Source organism: Bombus fervidus, chromosome 8 (assembly GCF_041682495.2).
Source record: "Bombus fervidus isolate BK054 chromosome 8, iyBomFerv1, whole genome shotgun sequence".
NCBI lineage: Eukaryota > Metazoa > Arthropoda > Insecta > Hymenoptera > Apidae > Bombus > Bombus fervidus.
Window position 1 is genome coordinate 13845007 of NC_091524.1, and position 20094 is coordinate 13865100.

General features: G+C 38.4%; 2 protein-coding genes across 7 annotated transcripts in view; both read left to right on the forward strand.

Annotated features, from left to right (window-relative positions):
• The window catches only part of Ptx1 (pituitary homeobox homolog Ptx1), a 44376-nt gene extending 31933 nt beyond the window's left edge, over positions 1-12443 (forward strand). For all 6 annotated transcript variants that reach the window (XM_072008106.2, XM_072008108.2, XM_072008104.2 and 3 more), the window contains one exon: positions 11646-12443. In XM_072008106.2, the coding sequence (XP_071864207.1) occupies positions 11646-12443 (798 nt within the window). The remainder of the gene's footprint in view (positions 1-11645) is intronic.
• Positions 12444-12695: 252 nt separating this feature from the next.
• On the forward strand, positions 12696-15182 carry LOC141445809 (uncharacterized). The gene has a single exon (XM_074111856.1). It carries the CDS (start codon positions 12696-12698, stop codon positions 12990-12992), a length of 297 nt encoding a protein of 98 aa, XP_073967957.1. The 3' UTR covers positions 12993-15182.
• The last annotated feature ends 4912 nt before the right edge of the window (positions 15183-20094 follow it).

Consider the following 20094-nt stretch of genomic DNA (forward strand, 5'->3'; position numbering starts at 1 on the left):
TGAAAATCCTTGCACGAACCACAAAAGCATTATTTACAAACATTAATATATACGTACAAAAGTTGATACAGAAAGGAGTGGGATAAGTCCAAAGGCGTTATTTTACTAATTCATAAATTACGAGTATTAATCAATTTTTTTCGTAAGCATAGCTAGTAACTTGGCTGATAAATGTCACAACCAAATTTTACAAATTACAAATCATTCGATACGACTTACAATTTGACAATATATCGTTACATTGAAGGTAATGTTTTATAATTTTGATGTGAACAAAATATAAATGTATAGATACATGAATTAATAATAAGATAACCAAATACGATTGATCTTTTATATGAATTAATTGCACGCATTTATAGTGAGAACGACAAAGAACAAAATATTTCAATAACTACTCTTTGAGTAACAAATTTTAAAACGATCCTCGAACGACTTTTGAAGGAAGACAAATACGAAAAGGAGAACACAGCAATTTGAATCTACCTCGAATTTATTACTTTATTTCATAGAGTTTGTAACGTCTGTTCGTAGTTTGTAACAATGAAATTCGTTTAATCGTTACTGGACATTAGTTTGGCTGGGATCGAATAATGGTCGAACTCCTCCGGAACAACGTGCAAGCCAACAAAGAAACGGAACCATCGTAAACCCTTTCGTCGCGGAAACAGGTTCCAGACAATCTCCAAGCGATCGCGTTAACGACAGATACGGTTTCTGACTGTTGGGACGCGGAACGAAAGAAAACAAAGACTAAAAGGAAAGGAAAAAGAACGGAAGAGAAAAAAAGGGGGTGGATGCATTGAATTCGACGCGAATCGATAGCGCGCGTAACGCAATGAGCCGTAACTATTTATAAATTACAAAGGAATGGAGGAAGCACGAGAGCTAGCTGGGACACGGCATTAAAAATCACGTGTTCCGCTTGAGCTCATAATCTCGTATAATCTTTTGCAAAGTTGTTAATACTCGCGGCTTACGGGTGTTAATTTAATATCCATACAGGTACGCCAACATTGAATATCCGAATCCCACTGGCTGCAGCTGTACAGTCCACTACCACAACGATAAAAAAAATCCATAAAACTGCTCACACCAAGAGAGAGCTAGCTGGCTTCCCATTCCATGTCGTACGCCGGCTCATATGCCGTTTGTATCGTTCAGTGTTGCCCTCCGGACCACTTTAATACAAACGATAATACTCGCTTCCGTCGCTTTCCCTTCTTTTCTTTTTTTTTTTTTTTTTTCTACCCAATCCTTTCCCCTTGGTCGCAACCGTCAAGAATTCGTCCGATAACGCTGACTAATTTCAATCTTTTTTTTTTTATTTTTATCGACGCGCGAAGAGTACTATCAATTATGGGTAATATAATTGTAATGGCATCTTTTGTATCGTGTCGATCGTATCTTTGATTTTTAAATTCTCCATGGGTGAGTGGAGAAATTATTGGTTTCGTTTCATCCATTCTTTTCTTCCTTTCGATTTGCCAAAAATTCGTAAACAATCGGACACAAGGGAATATCGATACGTCAACTGTGAATGGTAAATTGTAATAGGAGAATTGTATTGTATTTTATTAAGTAATATGTGATGCTTCTTTGATCTTTTTTTCCGTTCTACTTCGTTCAAATTTTGTAAATAATCAGTAATAATTTGTAAAATATATTATACATTACTATATATATATATATATTTATATTTATATTTAAGCAATATATATATATTGCTTATGTACGATGCTGTAGACAAACATAAAACATATTGTACGGTTCATGTATATTTTTTTAATAATAGTATTCGTTTGCATAATGCGTAGTTTGCTCTTTTAGTATGTCTTTTACGTCTGAATAATAAAAAATTTACTTATGAACTCGTTGGTCCATATCAACTTTTAATTTAGGATCATTTTGTTAAACGTTACCAATCTTAGATATTTAAAATGATAATGACCCGACAGCACGGCGCTTCATTAATTAATAGATCTAGTAGATTAGATATGTATGATAATATCTATTTCTATCTTTCCTTTTCTACTTTCTATCTCTAGTACTCTTTCGCTCTAGTACTTGTCTAGATCTAGCAAGAAAACAATTTGAAAGATTGAAAATACATTTTGTTTCGTACTATCAATCTCTCTTACATTCAATTTATATTTCGACGTAGCATAATTGCTATAAAATAGTGTTTAAATCGAACGACTTATGATTTTACTAAACTAATAAAAGTCAATTATTAAAAAGTTACCGTTTAATTATTTTATTGCTTTTTACATTTTAAATTTCTACTTTATTCAATGAAATCGATCGAATCGTATGAATTTCACGATAGTCATCTTAAAATTGTACGTCTATGTTATTGTGGAAGATCGGATATTTACGACAAAAACCAAAGTATTTTATCAAAAACACAAGATAACTATCATGGTCTTCTTTAAGTCTTCAGAAAGATCGTAATATGTTGCAGTTGCGTTCGATATAGTCTCGATAGTTGCGAGTATTCTCAATTACGTGAAAATGCTTTCAAACTATTCGCTAAACCAGATCTTGCGCTGTCGTCTTCCGGAAGATTGTTTCGTCGTCTTGGCTACGATCCAACAAAGTTGTCTCGTTGTCCGCGGGATTTTGAAACTTTTGGAACTGTCACGCGATTTCATGATAGATATTCTCATTTAAATCTAATTAATTAAGTTTCCCTTCGGTCCTAGAGATACTTCATCGATCCAAGTTATTCCGTAAACATATTAACAAAATCTACAAAGATCTATCGGACCCTTAAGATCATAGAGGAAAACCATTCTTCCATACTATATTTATCTAATACTTTATATATCAAATCACTATGTAAGTGATATACGTAGCCAAAAATTTGTAAGCTCTACTACCTCTCCTACCAATCGTGTTAATCGTTCGATGTTAATCGATCAGTGCTGCGAATATGATAGCGATTTCTATTCTTTCGCGATGGATTCTTAAGTACGAAGTATTCCATTACTAAAAATTTAATTAAACAGCCAATATGATTAAACGTGAAAATGGAAACCTCGAACAATCGTTCGCTCAATCCTAGCTTCACTTTGACCGAAACGTGCTATAGACCTTTATTTCCGTACGATTATCAACAATCAAATATTCTCTCGATACAGCCAATATTCACACGTAACAAATCTCTTCTATAATAAGATGTTTCATAATGACAAAATTGAACGATGACCAAAGGCGATCCTCCCTCGTATCCAGTCCTGACAACGCGATTTCGCCGCACGCAGCCGCATATTCATAGCAATTCTTGTGGATATACGCGCGCGTGCGCGACCAACCGTGCACACATATTCACGTGAACACGATACAAGTACGAACTGGCTCCCTCTACGTAGGATGTAGCCATTCCGGCTGATCCATCTCGCCGTTATAGTGAGATTTATGGAGACGGTACCGTTGGAAACTGAGACTGCCTGTTCTGGAGGTGGGAGGGACGAAAAGGGGTGAGAAGAGGAATAGCGAAAATATGAGAAGAAAAGGGAAGGAAGGAGCGTACGAGGGTGGTATAAGCACGCGTGAATGCATGAAAGCGGCCAGGATGGCGGACAGTGTCGAAAAAAAGACGATTGCAGAATTGGAGGATGAGACGAAGGATAAAAAGAATTTGTGCTAGGAGCCATGATGCTTCTTCGCCGTATCCTAGTGGATACGGTTCTTCATTCGAGAATATTTGGCCATGAAGATATACTTGGATAGGGTGCAGTTACTCCTATCGAGTTATATCTCCTATTTTTCTACTATTCTCTTTTTACAATTAGTGAAAGAGACGGATTTCTTGATAAATATTTCAAAGTTTGAGATATACAAATAAAAAACTCTGGGAGAGTTAAAAAGTAATTCTTTCGAGTTCAACCGAGGTGCAAGTAAATATTTCAGTCTGATATGTAATCGTTATATTTATTAAACGTTTACGTTCCACCTTTATCGTCGCGTCTTTTTCAATTAATAACACCAACAATTTGAAAAATGGGATACAAGAGCCAATATCTTCGTAAATGCCCGACAAGCAGGCTGTCTCTAAACTGCCACGGCAATCGTCCAAAGCGATGTCCCTTCGAGCTCGTCAAAGATGTATAGAACTGAAAAAGTGGCGGCATCAGGCGAATAAGTAGCGGGCAGATTTTCACGGTCCTAAAATCCTCTCGGAGTTCCCCGTTATCCAACGAGATTTCTTCGCGAAATTTATTTTTAACGAAGTGCTGTCTCCAGGCGTCTTTGGTCGTCGTGAAATAACCATATTCGTTAACGTGTTTCTACTACCATTACGAAACGTAAAGAACAAGACGTAAGAAACAGCCAGTCGAAATCGGATAAAACCGAAGGCAATTATATTTTCAAAAGTTTCAAAGTTTCCGACGTTGTCGTATTTACATATTTTCGCCGCAAAAAGATATTAATACAACGACAAAAACCAAATCACACTACACGTATACCTACTTAATTCTGCTCTGATTTTCCAACATTTTATATCTCAATTTCCCTTTAGTCTCTCAGTTCTTTGGCATACGGTTGAAGCGAGAAATCACGCATAAAAATAATTATTCTTTCACGTTCGTCTGTCCACGGACAGACGTATCTACTTCCCTCTGGTACACGGTGCAATAGCTCACGCGCTACACTGCTAATGAAATTTCGAAAAGTTTCGTACAACACACGCAGTAAAAAAATCACAGGAATTTCCTATAAATGTTTGAATACTTTCGTCAGCTACCGCATCTATTATCTACGGGATATAAGTAGATGTGTCCGTTCTCGCACGGTCAAACTTTATTACGTTAATAGAGAAGACACTGAAAAGTGGTACATACGAAGGTATCCTCTGAGACCTATATAAAGGAAGAAACCAATTTTTAAACGAATACACGCATGAGATAACACGTTAGCCGCGACTAGAAACATCCACAACTTACGCGAACCACCGTACGTCAGCAAAGTATTTAGATCTTTCAATTTCACCATACTAGTACGAAGGCTACATTTACAAAACCATATACTGCGCTATAACCGCTCGAGATAAAATTGCGCGATACTGGATTTTAAGGCAAAGCTATACTCTATCAACTCTGACTCTACTTTCGATACACAAATACTGTTACTCTGTTGAAAAGATGCGTCTTGGAAGGAAAGAGCAACGCGTAGTCGTGCATGGACCGGGGGTCCCGTAGATTTCGAGGTCGTAGGTGTGCGCATATGTCGAGTAGACGGAGGGATGGTGGATAATATAATGATGGCGTCGGCTGGGCAAGGAGGGGCGGGGCTACGAGGGGATCAATATTATCCTCCTCCACCTCCACCTCCGCATTTTCCTCTGCCGTTCCCCTCTCTTCACCGACGACCAACCTTCCCTCTGTGTTCCCCTCGTTCCCTTCTCGTTCCTCCTGTTCTCCACCACCATCGTCGTCTCCACCCTACAACCGTCGACCTTCTCTCCCTTCTACCGACGTTCCTCCTTCGCCTCCTCGTCCTTCTCTCCGACCGCGACGTCTCCCGTCTTACGAATCGAATTGCTGGGCCGACGCGACGCGACGCCTCGCTACGTTCCGACTCGCGTCTATGTATGTATGTGAGTGTGTGTGTACGCGCGCGCGCACGTGTGTGTATGGAAGTAAGTACTTACATACATGCGCACGTTGCACACATGTGTTTGTAACTGTGGCTTCGAACGCAGATTGTTTATCACGATAGGAGGCACAAGCGATTCGTTGATCGCGAGCAACGACTTTTCAATGCTCGGCTAGTTTTTTGAGTATCGCTGGATCAATGCTGATTTCGAGTAACTGCAGAGCTTTCTGAACGAGGCTGTGAATGGCTGGCACTGGGTTTTCTGGTATTATGGTTTCATAAAGGCGGAATTCTCTGCAAAAGTCGGAGGAAACTCGAGATTTTAGAAATATGTATATATATTTGTTGATGTTTGATAGTTGAGAATTGATAATCCGTTGCAACGATACGACACCAACGCGGAATTATAGTAACGTATGCGATATAATAATATAGCGACGAATAAATAAGACATAGATTTAAAAGATGCAAGTAACATGTAAATTCTGAGCGACACGATGCATTGATACCAGGAAAAGCTTTTGGGAATCGTGTCGAAAATTTATTTTTCCGTAAAACGTACTCTGACAGTAAATTAATTAGGTTCGAACGTAATCTTAAATTAAGTTGTAACGTAAATTCGATATTAAATAATTTAATCTTTCTTTTCTATCGTATCGATTAAGAAGATGTATTCAATTGAATAAATCGAATGCCGTATTTTTATTTTCAGTTCTGTTCGTTTATCTAGTTTTCTTTCGTATAACAGGTATTTGTACGTAATATTTGAAGTTATTTTTTAAATAACCGAAACAGTTTGCGATAAATATCGTTTTATTCCTACTTTGAAAAACGTGTAGATATCTTTTGTATTGTTTTCAGGTAGTAGTACGAATCACGTCGATATTTGTGTTTCAAACGCATTCTCTCGACTAAATATATTTGGTTTTAAATTTTAAAAATACAATCTCCCGCGTCGTTTGTTCGGAATTACAAGCATATTCGTTTTACATAACGTTTATGTAGCACGAAGGCGAATGTAAAAATTTAAAAAGAGGATTTTTCCGCTTGTTCGGTTTTATTTTTATTATATCTCGCAAAAATTTGTACCAACAATCTGTTGTTTTATCCGTAAATCTATAATATTAATCAATGAATCTGTATGTGTATGAAATCTTCTCACCAATAATTAACTTTAGTTTATTAGAAAAATGATTACTACTAACATATTCGTATACATGTATATTATTTATTTTAGAAAAAGAACGAACGATTGCTTCTCTCTGAATAAATTCGTCTATCGAGCTGTTAAACTCGTCTTTAGAGATACGTTTCACCCACCTGTATCTCAAACAGCAACAAGATTGACGTATTGAAAGAAAAAAAATAGGCTAACAGCGTGGCCACCTCGTACGAAACGAATCGCGCTTATCCGATTGTTCAGTGGCCGTTGCTAAGTCGTGGGATTACCTCGTATGGGGCAGCATTTTCGGGGGTGTCTATATAATGCTGAAACGTATATGTGGCACAGAAAAGACGATCAAGGGTGGCCAATGCGAGGTTGGGGAGGTAAAAGCTGGTCGGTTGGTGGGGGCTTGATTGATGAGCTAGCCCCGGTCACGGTCTCATTACATTTATATAAGCTTTCGTAGATTGAGCCGTGCACGGAAGCTTACGCGGTGGCGAGGGGTCGTGATTTGATGAGGTTTTATTGCTTGGATGACGTGACGGGAGCCATTGTTCAAGCGGTTGTCGAGTGGAAAACATTGGATTCGATTTATCGCGTCTACCAACTTGCTTCTCGAATTACCTATACTTCCATTAAGCAAAAATCCAACGACCGACAAATCGCACAGACAATCAAATAATTAGAGAGCGTGTATTGTCGCTGATTTATTAGGGTTGGAAGAGTATACGAAAGAAGAGTAATTTCTTAGTGGAAATTGATGATGTCTTCAAATTGACGACGATTTACCTGGAAAAATTCTTCGCGTAGTTTCATTGTTGACGATCGTTTAATAAGATCGTCGTGAATTTTTGATATATTTTATGGTTTGAAAGAAGTCGATCGATTAGGACGAATTTATTCTTATTTTTCTACATCTTCTCGCGATTTTAATATAAAATATTTTCGCTGGCCAATGTATCTATCCAAATCTTCTTCCCTGCAGCTTTATAATACAAATGGCCGCTACGGTTGCGGTTAACGCCGGTCAAGATCGTTTTTCGAAAATTATCAGCACGCTGGTTAATCCGTCGACTTCTATCGTGACTGGCGCGATTCGAAAGTTCATTCATCAAGCTTATGAGCCAGCAGAGTCGACTCGAATTCTGGGATGCTGTTAAAGTTTATGGGCGCGGTCTTGTGTGTGTATACGAAACGACTCGCGCGCGCCTTCCGAGAGTTTATTGATTCTCGAGCCACGGCATCTTTCGGCCGCTGTTCTGTCCTATCGAGTTTACTCCCCCTCTTTTGGCTTACCGTCGCCCCGTGTCATGTCTACGGGGTTGCTTCGTGAAATCCAATGATGTTCCTGCTCAGGAAGGAAAGTTTGCTCATACGCCGCCCGTACGAAGGGGAAATATTTTTCTCGCGCCACGAGATACTCTGCTCTTTCGTGAAATTCATAGGGGAGGAAAGTCGTATGGTCTTTGGATTTCGATGTTGTTCGCGGAGTTCCATTATCGTTGACGAGATGTTTAACGATTGGGGATGCCGCAAGATTTGGTGAATCTTTGCTACCTATGAAATAATAAACAATAAGTTTTATAACATATAATAACATGGCATACGTTCCAACTTATCTCGGCCAATTTTTCTTTAACCTTGCGTTACAAACTTTCATAACGTTATAACGTAATCATACTCAACGTGCTCATCTTAACCAATCAACGTTGTTCGGGTTATTAAATGTATGCGAATACAAAGGAACGCGTGGATAAATTGTAAGGTAGAAAATATATATCTTAAAATACTAAAGTGTAAATACAAATCGGAATATAATGTGAGCTGATCCAGATCCGCACGCTAGCAGTGTTACCCTATGACTGAAAACCCCGAAACCAACGTCGCCTATCTAACGTTTATGGTTTGCCTTCGACCCAGTCTTTTGTCTATACGCTATCGACGGCTTCGGTGCTTGAGAAAACTAAAGACCAGATGTAGAGTTTTCTTAGAAGCGATGACCACTTCAACAAACATTAACAGTATTATAATAGCCAACCAATTTCTGAAGTTAGATAATTTCAATATATTACAATTTCATCCTCTTCCAAATTGTCTTCGCAGTCTACACTCACAGACAAATACACGAAGCTCAAAATCATTCCAAAGTAATCCGGAGGAACTTGGCTTCTAATTCCTGTCAGCTTAAAAAGCTCGAACAAAGATCTCCATTAAAACCGCATCGGTAATCCTTTCGATCCGACGCATCATAACGTCGCTTCTTGACCTCGCGCGATTACGTGCTGCGTTCTGAGAATAATCGGCAAAAGGCAGGGCATTATTCTTCATTAGCCAGTCTTCTTCCCCTCTTTCAATGACTCGTCGCGCCTCTTAGCGTTTTCATGGCGTGATCGTGCGACCATCCATCTTGCGAAGGATCCTCCAACCTTCTTCGTTGTTTCTCTCCCTCGATATCTTCCTTCCTTCCTGTCGTCCTTTTTCGCTCAAAACTTCACCTCGCCAACTGGAAGCAGATACAGTGGCTCGCAAAAGTATTTGAACGCTCACCATGGGAAATCTTTATTGTTGTATATTGCACGTGTTATACAAAACATTTTGAAATTTTATTAGCATTATAACGAGATTTTCATGATTAAATTGGGGAAGCTTGGAAGCAACTTGAAAATGTATATAAAAGATATCAAATATTTACTGCAAACAAATAAATTTAGTAAAAAAAAAATTAGCATACAGCGCGAGTAGTTATTTTGAATATATAAAATGTGTTAAAGATCCCATTAAATATTCCGACTTATCGATATAATGGGCAATTGACTGTTTAAATTCTTTGCAAGAGATCTCTGCGAAATATAAATTTGTGCCAAATATCTTGCAAGTCTTACACACATTTTTACATTTGTTTCGATCTTTATGAATACGACGAAGACGGTCGAGCTGGTTATATAATACTGTTTCTTCAACAAAGAGTATACTCGAAGGATGTACATATCAAGATATCACCTAACGTTTGTAAGAGAGTTTCATTGCGATATATGAAAGGGAAGAAATCATTTTTTAAATGAATGTACAATCATGAATACACGCAAATACACATATCATGCTGTATATTATTTTTCATTCAACTTCTACTAAATATATCTTACAAATTTTTGACTAAATATATCCACCAAATATCTTGCAGCTTCTATGTGCGTTTCCAAATTGATTTAGAATTATACCAATATAATCGCAACAATCTGGTCTTGCAGCAACGCCAACGAAATTTCAAGATGTTTCCTACAATAAGCATAATATATTCGTAAAAGATTTCCACAAGTGTTCGAATACTTTCACCAACTACTGTACCTTCTGGCTGGCCGAATCCTCGCCTCAGTACCAAACGTTCTAACGTTGGTTGCCTTACAGTTACGCGAGTATCTGAGTGCAACCACCCGTATAATTGTCGGGAGCAAGCTGGTTGGGCGTCGTGGAAAAAGTAACACGAAGGAACGAGCCGAAGGCGAAGGGATGGCGTCGAGGTTGAAGGGCGAATGGGAAAGGAAAGAGGGTGGAAACGGCTGACGAGCGGCTCGCCCTCGCAGTATCGAACGCGAGAGAGGGCCGCCTTGAATTAACGCCATCATATTTCAGGATGGAGGAGCTCGCCGGGGTTTTCTTGCCATTTGTCTCGGGACTCGGCCGTTTACCGAGTGTGAACCTCGCCTTCGTCCCGCTACATGAGTAATACCTGGCTCGAGCGAGTCCTCCGCGCGAAATCTGGCGAAAAACCAGAAACGCGAGCCCCGCGCGTTTCGTCCGTTTTTCAACGAGAACTGCGAAGCATAATAGAACCGGTATTCGTTAACCGATGAAATTTATATAGTTAGGGAAAAAGGGGAAGGATTTCGCGTGGATTTTTTGTGGGCGTGGGTTACACCGTTGAAGTATAGGTTGTTTAGATTAGTTTGGACGAGTGAGAAATGACGTTGGAGGTTGGCCGGGGAGAGGGACTCCGGTAGGCGCGGTTTAGATACGGGAATTTTTTGGATCACGATTGCAATTGCTTTTTCAACGAGACATAATTGTTTCACGGTGATAAGATAAGATAATTTCCTGGTAATTGTTGTATTTAGAAGTGTTTTCCTCGGTTTGATGCGTGTCGCGGCCGTACTTGACTGAGATACGGCTCGGTTCGTGTTCTGTTTGAAAATATTGAAATTTCTGTTTGATATGATTAAATAGAGGCTTTTATTTAAAAAGTATCATTACGTTATTTACACTAGCATTAGTTTAGTTCCATTTGAGTAGGCATAACATATGCATCTGATAGAAGTATTATGAAATTAATATAGACTTTGATAGATGCATAATGTCCATACCACTGCAACCTCGTTTTGAAAATTATCTTCTACAAAATGTTCGACTTAATACAAAATATTAAAACTATTAATTATTAACATTTTTACTGCTAATTCGTTGCATACGTTAATTGCTTAGATCGAATGCTGCCGCCACTGTTGCGCCTTTTTATTTTAATTAAATATTCATCGGTTAAAAGAAGAATATTGTATTGTAAGTGATAGGTATTTGGTATAGCAGCTCATTGATTTTTGACAATCCAAATAGGTGTTGACAACAATGTTAGATGCAAAGAAACTTCCGACGAAAGAAGGAAAAGCAAGTCTCGTTGGTTTAATCTAACAGGACCCTTCTTGATACGAGCTTAAAAACAGAGCACGCGTATTGTACAATTTTATCGTTTACATTTACAAAGCATCACTTTTGCTTGGCTAAACACTACATAGCTCTAATCTTCGTACTTCTAACCACGACCAACACAATTAATCATCTCTACCACAAACTGTTATATTTAACGCAACAATTCGTTCTGTCAACGCAGGTATGGTTCAAAAACAGGCGGGCGAAATGGCGGAAACAGACGCGCAACGCAAACACCGCAGCTGACGCGGTAGACTTCAAGCCCGGCTTCGGCGCTAGCCTGAACAGCTTCATCGGCCAGCCTTTCACTGACCCAGACGCGCTCTACAGTTCGTACAGCACGTACAACAACTGGGCCGCCAAAGTACCATCGCCTTTGAGCGGCAAAGGCTTTCCTTGGGTCAATACCTTGGGTTCCGTGGTACCAACCGCGTCGCACCATCATCATCACACCCAAGTCAGTCCCGTAAACTGCTTCAACGCCGCGGCGACGTCCGTGGCAGGCAACCACATGGGTGGAATGTCCGTGTCCGTGGGTCAGGCAGCCACGTCGATGTTACCAGGCATGGGATCGGGCTTAGGAGTTGCCGGTTCACCCGTGGCGGCGACAGGAGCTGCGTGTCCTTACGCGGCACCAGCGGCACCCCATCATCCCTACGGACCACCAGTATACACGCCGCACCATAGAACAGCGGCAGCTCCGGAAAGCTGTACCGCGATGACATCCAGCATCGCCTCGTTACGATTGAAGGCCAGGCAACACAGCAGCGGCTACAGCAGCCTAAGCGGCAACTCGTTCAGCATGGACAGCACGCCAGTCTCAGCAGCTGGGAGTCCAGTAGGTTCGAGAGCTCCTTCGGTCGGCGGTGGACCGCTGAGCGCGTGCCAATACGCCCTAACAACCACTGGCGAGGCGAATCCTCACTCGCCAAGCAGCGCAGAAGCTCACGTGAACGCTACAGCCAGAGCCCAAGTCTGAGGTGAAGCGGGGGCTACATCTAGCCCCCATCACCACACTGTAACCGCGAATTCTAGAAGCTCCCTGGCCGGTTCCGGGAGCTCTTTGGGAGGTGGCAGTCAAGTGGTACCGGTGGGAGCTGCAGCCAACGTGTCCGCCGGTCAGCAAAGCGACAATCAACTGAGAACGCAAGAGTGACCCAGGCCTAGGTCCGCCGCTTCGCCGACATTGTCGTCGACCCCTTCGTCGACCACTTCTCATCCCCCTTACCTAATGTACGACGAAGACGGGACCACGGCGGACCAGAAGATAGAGGATGACAGAAGCGTGATCGAGGCAGGAGGTATAAGTGGCGAACGTGTTATCGCGACAGCTGGAGGTATCGGAGTAGGCGTTGGCATCGGAATTGGTGGCTCTGGTGCGGGTCCTGGAGGAAGCACAGGATTAGCCAGCTATTGGCAACACGCTACCACTGCTACCGGATACTGGCCCTCGTTACTGGACTGTTGGACCACGCCGTCCATCGCTTCCACCTCGCAGACACTCTCTCTGCCACGAGACGAGAACTGAGAACAGCGCACGCTATCGCGATGCCAGCGATGTCTTCGCAAGTAATTCTTACATTAGTATCTTGGACTTGGGGATGCTAAGTATCTTTTATTGTATTTTTAATTTCTATCGCTACACTTTTAGAACTTATGAAACTTGTGTTTTGTTAAGCTTCAACTGGTGTGACGTGGATCAGATTGGCGATCAGTAACGAATAGACAATTGATCGGTAAATAGCTCGCCTCACGACTGATCTTATACCGTATTGATACCAAAGGCAGATAATAAGAAGTGCAACATTAGAAAATAAATACAAAATGCGAGAAATACGCGTTACATCTGTCATTGACTTTATCTATGTCACGCTAGTCGAGAGTCAATTCTTTCTTTCTTTTCTTTTGTTCTGTTTCTCCTTTTTTATTTTCTTCTTTATGGATAGGATTTTGCGAGGACTCGTGGCATTTACGACGATGTTGAATTGTTACTAAATTGCGGATATTTATGCGAATTCATATTTTTGTGGATATAGTTAAAATAATAGAACGTAGGCAGAGAATTGTTTACTTAAATATTATACTTTGAATAATTTATATATTCCTGCATTTTCTATACATTTTTTCCACATTCAAATTTTCTATAAGCGCATAAAAATCCGCAGTCTTACCATTACATTCAGTCGTACGCTGTTCTTCATCGAAATTTATAGATCGAGCGTTTAACTGTTATTTACACGATTTAACGACATTCTTCCCAGTGCAAGTAAACGGAAGAAAACTGTACATAGGATTGTAAATGCACGAACGATGGAACGATTATATTGGTATATAATATTTAATGTTTCGAGGTGCATGCTTCATCCGTAAAAAAAATGAACGGAATCGCAGAGAGCGTAGGGCGAATTTTAAGTTTCCTAAAGATTGATTGAGCTTAATTAGAATTTTTACTTTCTTCGCATTTGCAAAAATGCGACCTGTTTCACAAATACTCGAGCCAAAGTGCAATATTTTCGACTTGATAGTCGTTCTTCTCGAAAAAGGAAAAGAAAAATAGTCGCTGAAAGTGTGATCTATCGAGCAACGAGCTTTATATTTTCCTAAAGATTTATTTTTACTTGCGATTAGTTTCTTGTTCGCGCGTTTGTCACGGGATATCGTGCGTTTCGAAACAGAATTCACGAGCAACGTCGTTGCGGAACTTCGTTGTGTACAGTCTTTCAAGACTCCAAACGAGAAGACGAATGAATTTAATCGCAAATTAGAGGAATAACGAGATGGGAAAAAAGTAATGGGATGAATAATAAAAGATCCGTCGCGGATCCAGATGTACTCACTATTCTGTAGATATATGTATAGTAGACGCTGATTTTACGCGGTTCGTAAATATCTTTCAGAATTGTTATATTGTAATGATGATAATAATAACATTATCCAGCAGAATACCACAAAAAAAAAAAAAGAATAAAAGAAAAGAAAAGAGAAACCATACACAGGCTGTAAGTAAATGAAATGGCCACCGTTGCGATTGCAAACGGTGCTTTGTACAGTGTACGAGGAAAGAAATCACTTTATCGACTATGCGTACGTTATAAATATTATTAATATTATTGAATAATTATAAAAAAAAAAAAACTGTATTCGATACCCTTGCAGGGCACGTGTAACTAGACTTTTGAAGTCCATCGATTCATTCTCTTCGTATTTCGTTATTTCATTACGTTCTCGACCATACCTTTAATAATACCACTTTTCATCAACGCATGTACATTGTAAAATTGCCAAATTATACAATCGTTCGATGAAATGGAATCTGGAATACACAGTTAAAAAGAAAAACATAGACTAGACTTTATAAATTTAAAAAAAAAAAATTGCATATCACCATTGATAATACGTGAATGTAGAGAGAAAAACGATGTGAATCGATCAACTTCGAAAGTCGATGCAGGCATAACGCTATAGAACAAATAGTGACGTAAGCTAGATTTAAGAAACGACCGCTATTTTGTATGAATCCCAATGTCGTACAAATATTCGTCGTAATCACATATCCCAGTTCCCGCGGTGAGTGATTGCAAATGCCCGCAAAAGAATGTTCTCATTCCCGTCGTCGCGTCGTTTCACTCACTACGTGTAAACGTTCCTACTGGGCGATATTGAGCGCCGAAAGGCCCCGTTTGTAATCTAGTCACAATAAAAATCAATTCTACTCTAAGCGAAGTCACTGCTTCACCGTCACCTGTCTCGTCCGTCGTTTTAGTTCGATTGTTCTACGCGAATTTTTATTTGATTTAACAACGAGCAAATATATTTCATACTTTGGCCAAGAAATCTTTTTCTTTTTTTCTTTTTAAATAATATTACGATGAAAATGTACAATAGAATTTTTTTTTTCAAATTAGATACACCGTTATCCATAAATTACCGAACACTTTGTACAGTTAGAATAGGGATAAATGAACATTGTGATTACAAAATGAACTTAATGCCAAAGTTAGTCGTTATTTAAATAAAATATTTTAAGAATGATTATTTAAATAATACATCACCTTTTTTCTGAACTATGCCATTATCTATGTAGCTAAAAGAACACGAATAATATTTTTCTTTTATTTTATCTTTTGTTCGAATAAATGCTTTTTAATGATAATTTCTCAAGTAATTTTCAATTCTCTCGCGATAACTGCATGGGAAATATGTACTTACTGACTTTCACACAGTACCTGACACATACAAGTTCGGACTTGTTAGTCAATTTTATAGAATCAAGTGTAACTCATGGACGAGAGTGTATCGTTAACGATAACATTACAAAATGTCTTACAGATGCTTCGAAATACATAGTCAAATTACTTCAATTATTTCTGCACAGTTACATAGATAATTTTCGAAGAAGGATAGCCTTTAAACTACGGTTCTATTTTTATTGGTTATCTCTAGCTAGGTTTACTTAACAAAAGATGCGTACAAAGTTCTATCGTCAGAACAGGTTATCATGATTTATACTTGTCAAAAGTACCTTTTCATATAGAGTTGCGTATGCTGCGGCCGCGAAACCTATTTTCTAACTTCGTGATGACATTAACAACGGAAAAGGCAGAACAATTTATCCCAGATATTCCGTTTTTCTTCTCAAACACTTTTTTTGTTTATATTTTAATACGATTGAATATTGGGTGAATTAATATTTAACATCGATAAATAGCATGCAATATTAGATATATCATACATCGGCATAGTTCGGACTTTGATTAATTCATCGGGTCGAGAGACAGGTAATTCTCAGTTCGATTATATTATGAAAAAGTAGTAAAAATAAGAAGAAATATCGATAAGATCTGCGGAATTTCAATCAAATTCCGCCCTTGCTCAAAAAGTGACATAAACAATGAACGTAATAATAATAGTACGAACTATAATGCAATATATTCAAAAAAGACAAGGAGCTTGTCAAATAATCAAATAGTAAAGTAGTTCAACAAAGTTTGACGATTACAAATACCCGTTTTGTTATTACGCATTATCTTCAAATAATTATTATAACAATTGTTATAAAAAATAAAATCGTTTTGTGTGAATTTATCCGTAATTTTACATGTACTTAAAATACCAATAATAAACGAGTATCTAGATATTTTTCAATAGCAGCATACATTTGATTAACGAGGGAATATATCGTTACGTTCAAATATAACGTTTCCGCGTTTCTTTAAATAACGCAATATCGTGAGATCATATGATTTTCGAAGCAAAGGTACGACGCGATCGAGGCACTTTCGACATTTCAGAGTAAAATTCCGAGTAATTTTTCTTCGCCAATTTGGAACGGTTTAATAATTACGCGCTTCCTATTGAATTAAGACAGAAGCCAGGGCAATGAATTCCGATCGATGATTAGACTATTTATCGGTAGTTAGGCCTTCCATATTACACCCTCTCGGACATTGAAGGAGCATCGATAACCTACGGAATCTACATGCATACCGAGCGTGTAACGTGTTGCATTATGGTGGTCGGGGAAAAGCGATAAATTATGCACCCTCCTTGGTGGCGCGCGAAGGGTCGCTCCATGCCTGGCAACCCCTCGTCCCGCTAAACTAAACTAAACGTATATTACGATGATCGTTGTGCCGTTAATGGCACGACACAGTCATAAGATATTGCAGTCCGTATGTTCCTAATTATATACGACAGCGGTGCAGTTCTCGCTTTATGCATTTAACTGCGACAATCGAGACGATATGACGCGGGGAATAGCCATAGAAATTGCGAGAATTTTGTAAGTATGGCATCGAGTTACAGGAAGAATTTTTATCCGAATGGACAAGAACTTTCGAAGCTTCTTGCACGATAATTTACTAAATAATAATTTTAATGAATTTACAAATGACAAGACCAGAGACTTTTGTTACAGAAATAATTTCTTGTAACTTGACGATTTTATGTTGAATAGGACAAGTTGTATAATTGTAAATCTTGTCGTTTCCGTTGTCAAACTTGTCGTACATAAATCTTTGTTCCCATTACCAAACTTGTCGTACGAAGAGCATTTATTAACTCTGACAACTTGTAACTCGTGTGTATAACTGAAGTTTTGGTAATAATATTAGTTCAATTATGTAAGAGGGTCCTGCAATGCGTCGTTATAGAAAATAATTTATTTTCAAAATTAATTATTATCTTGCCTGTTTTATTTAAATTGAAACTTGTGGAATTTCTATTCTATCGTGTGTATAATAGGAATAATCTGTAGGAGTAAATTATTCCAAGTATTTTCTGCTCTTTTGAAATGTATCCTTTGTCGATATTTATGTTTGAAGAATACTGTATTTATGATTTATTTTATTATCGCTACTACTTTCGATAGAATTGTTAATAAATATGATTTATTAAAGTATCGATTATCAAGTGTGCAATTTATTACGACACGAATCTTTTCTAAATGTACAGAATTTGTTTATTATTCTCGTAATCTGTCCTTGCATAATATGCCAAAAGTGGTTTAAAGCCTGTTTAACACCACAAAACGGTTACATAATCGGTCTATGTATAATATCTGAAATCCTTAACGTCTTTGTAAAATCCTACTGACGGTTTAATCGATTTGATCAAATTTTACAAGTGTTAATTAATTATTCATGTAGTTTTCAAGTATGTGGTGCAATTAAAAAAGAAATGGAGATAAAGAAAGTTGTAATGGTCCGCAATTAAAGTACTAATTTCACTGAGACTCTGTCTGTCTGACAGACACTTTTGAAACATCTATTAATTATAGGTCCAATGTACAAAGAGTATTTTATCTCTCTGCAACTTATCTTTGTTCGTAATCTTATCGTTTAACTGGCGCGCGACACACTTATACCAAAAATCTCCGCGCAGTGTAAAGATTCTTGCAAACTTTATTGCATTTTCTTCCTATTTTCTAACATATATTACACTAGGTTCTTCTATTTTTGTTTCCCAGAAAGGAAACAAGATAGAAAATGAAACAAGACTTCATCTAATTACATTGAAAACGTTTCAAAGTATAATATATATTAAAACGTAAGATCAATGAAATAATGCATTTATATTTGACAATTAAACTAAAATTTTATGACGTACGATAATTGATCGAGAAATAATGTCTTTTGAATAAATAGAATAAATGACACGTATGCATGAATATTATTGAAAATTTGGATGAAAACTATAGGTGAAAATATTATATCATTGAAAACACAAGGAACAAAATCTTTCTATGTAACGCAGTGTTACTAATACTCCGTTTACGATCCTCAAATTACAAACAGATAAATCTCAAACTATCTAAAAATGTCAAATTCACTGTAAATCACGGAATACGTTGTCACTCTTTCAGAGGACTTCTTTGAAATTACTTTTCCGCGTTTTTCAACGTGTTCTTAAACCTGTTTTATTTCACAACCGGAAAGGAGCGCCAGTTAACTGGAGTCCGTCTTGACAAAGGGAATTTTACGCGCGGAAAAAGATGGAATCCCCGCCGATTCTACTTTTTCTTCACGAGATTCGACTCTCCAACAAGTAAGACTTTCTTCCCCCTTCGGGATCATACCCAAGTACCGTAAAAAAGGGGAACTTTGACAAGTTTTCACAATATATTACCTAACGCGCAACATGAAAATTAAAATATTCCCATTTCTGTTAAATATCTAATTACGAAGTTGCAAGTATAAATATGTATAAAATTGTTGTCCTTTCCTTTGATACTATTTACTGTACGTTTTATTTATTAATAATTATATAACGATATAATATTATCCAATTATTATATACATTATATAATTATTATACGTACATCGTTATGTAGCTATTAAATATCGTTGATAATCATTTCGTTCATCAACGATAAACTCACTCACTCCATTCCTTCCTTCGGTAGTTTCCCGCGCCAACAATTGCTTCTTCTGAAATTACTTTTCCTCCTCGTTTCTTTTCTCCTCATCGTCTTCAATCTCAATCTCGATCATCAAAACTCTTGACAATGGTATATCATATATATATAATACTTACACCTGCCGATATTAATTGCTCCTTCGGTTTGCGGTAATAAATAAATAATTGAGTTTTATTCATTACATATCGTTTCCGTACAGAATAACATACAAATAATCGAAATTGATATCTACATTTTTGCGTAAACAAGCCGTATTTCACGAGACTTCGTTGATAATTTCCACTACCTGTTCGCTTATTTCTATTTCCGGCCGTACTTGCGTGTCAAATTTACGTGGCAGCCAACGCGTTAAATAACAATTCCTTGACAGAATTCGTCGAAATAGCGCAAAGGGCAGCGATTTTCGACGTCGCGTCGTTTCGCCGTCGAGGTGTCCCTCGGCTGTAAAAAAGCTGGGTTGGGAGCATCGTCATCGACGTCGGATTAGGAGGAGTCGCAGTAACTCCCGAAACTTCGCCGTTGCTCTTTCTTTTCGACTACGTATCGAGAGCCACGGGTCGCAGGCACGCGGAGCAAACTCAGGCCCGTAGAGATTCGAGGATTTAGCGACGGAATAAAATCGGATACGGCCTCGTGAATACGTTGTTGCCGTCGCCTGTTCCCCCGAGGACTGCTGGAATTCTGACATTGGAAACGAATATCGCAGCTTGTT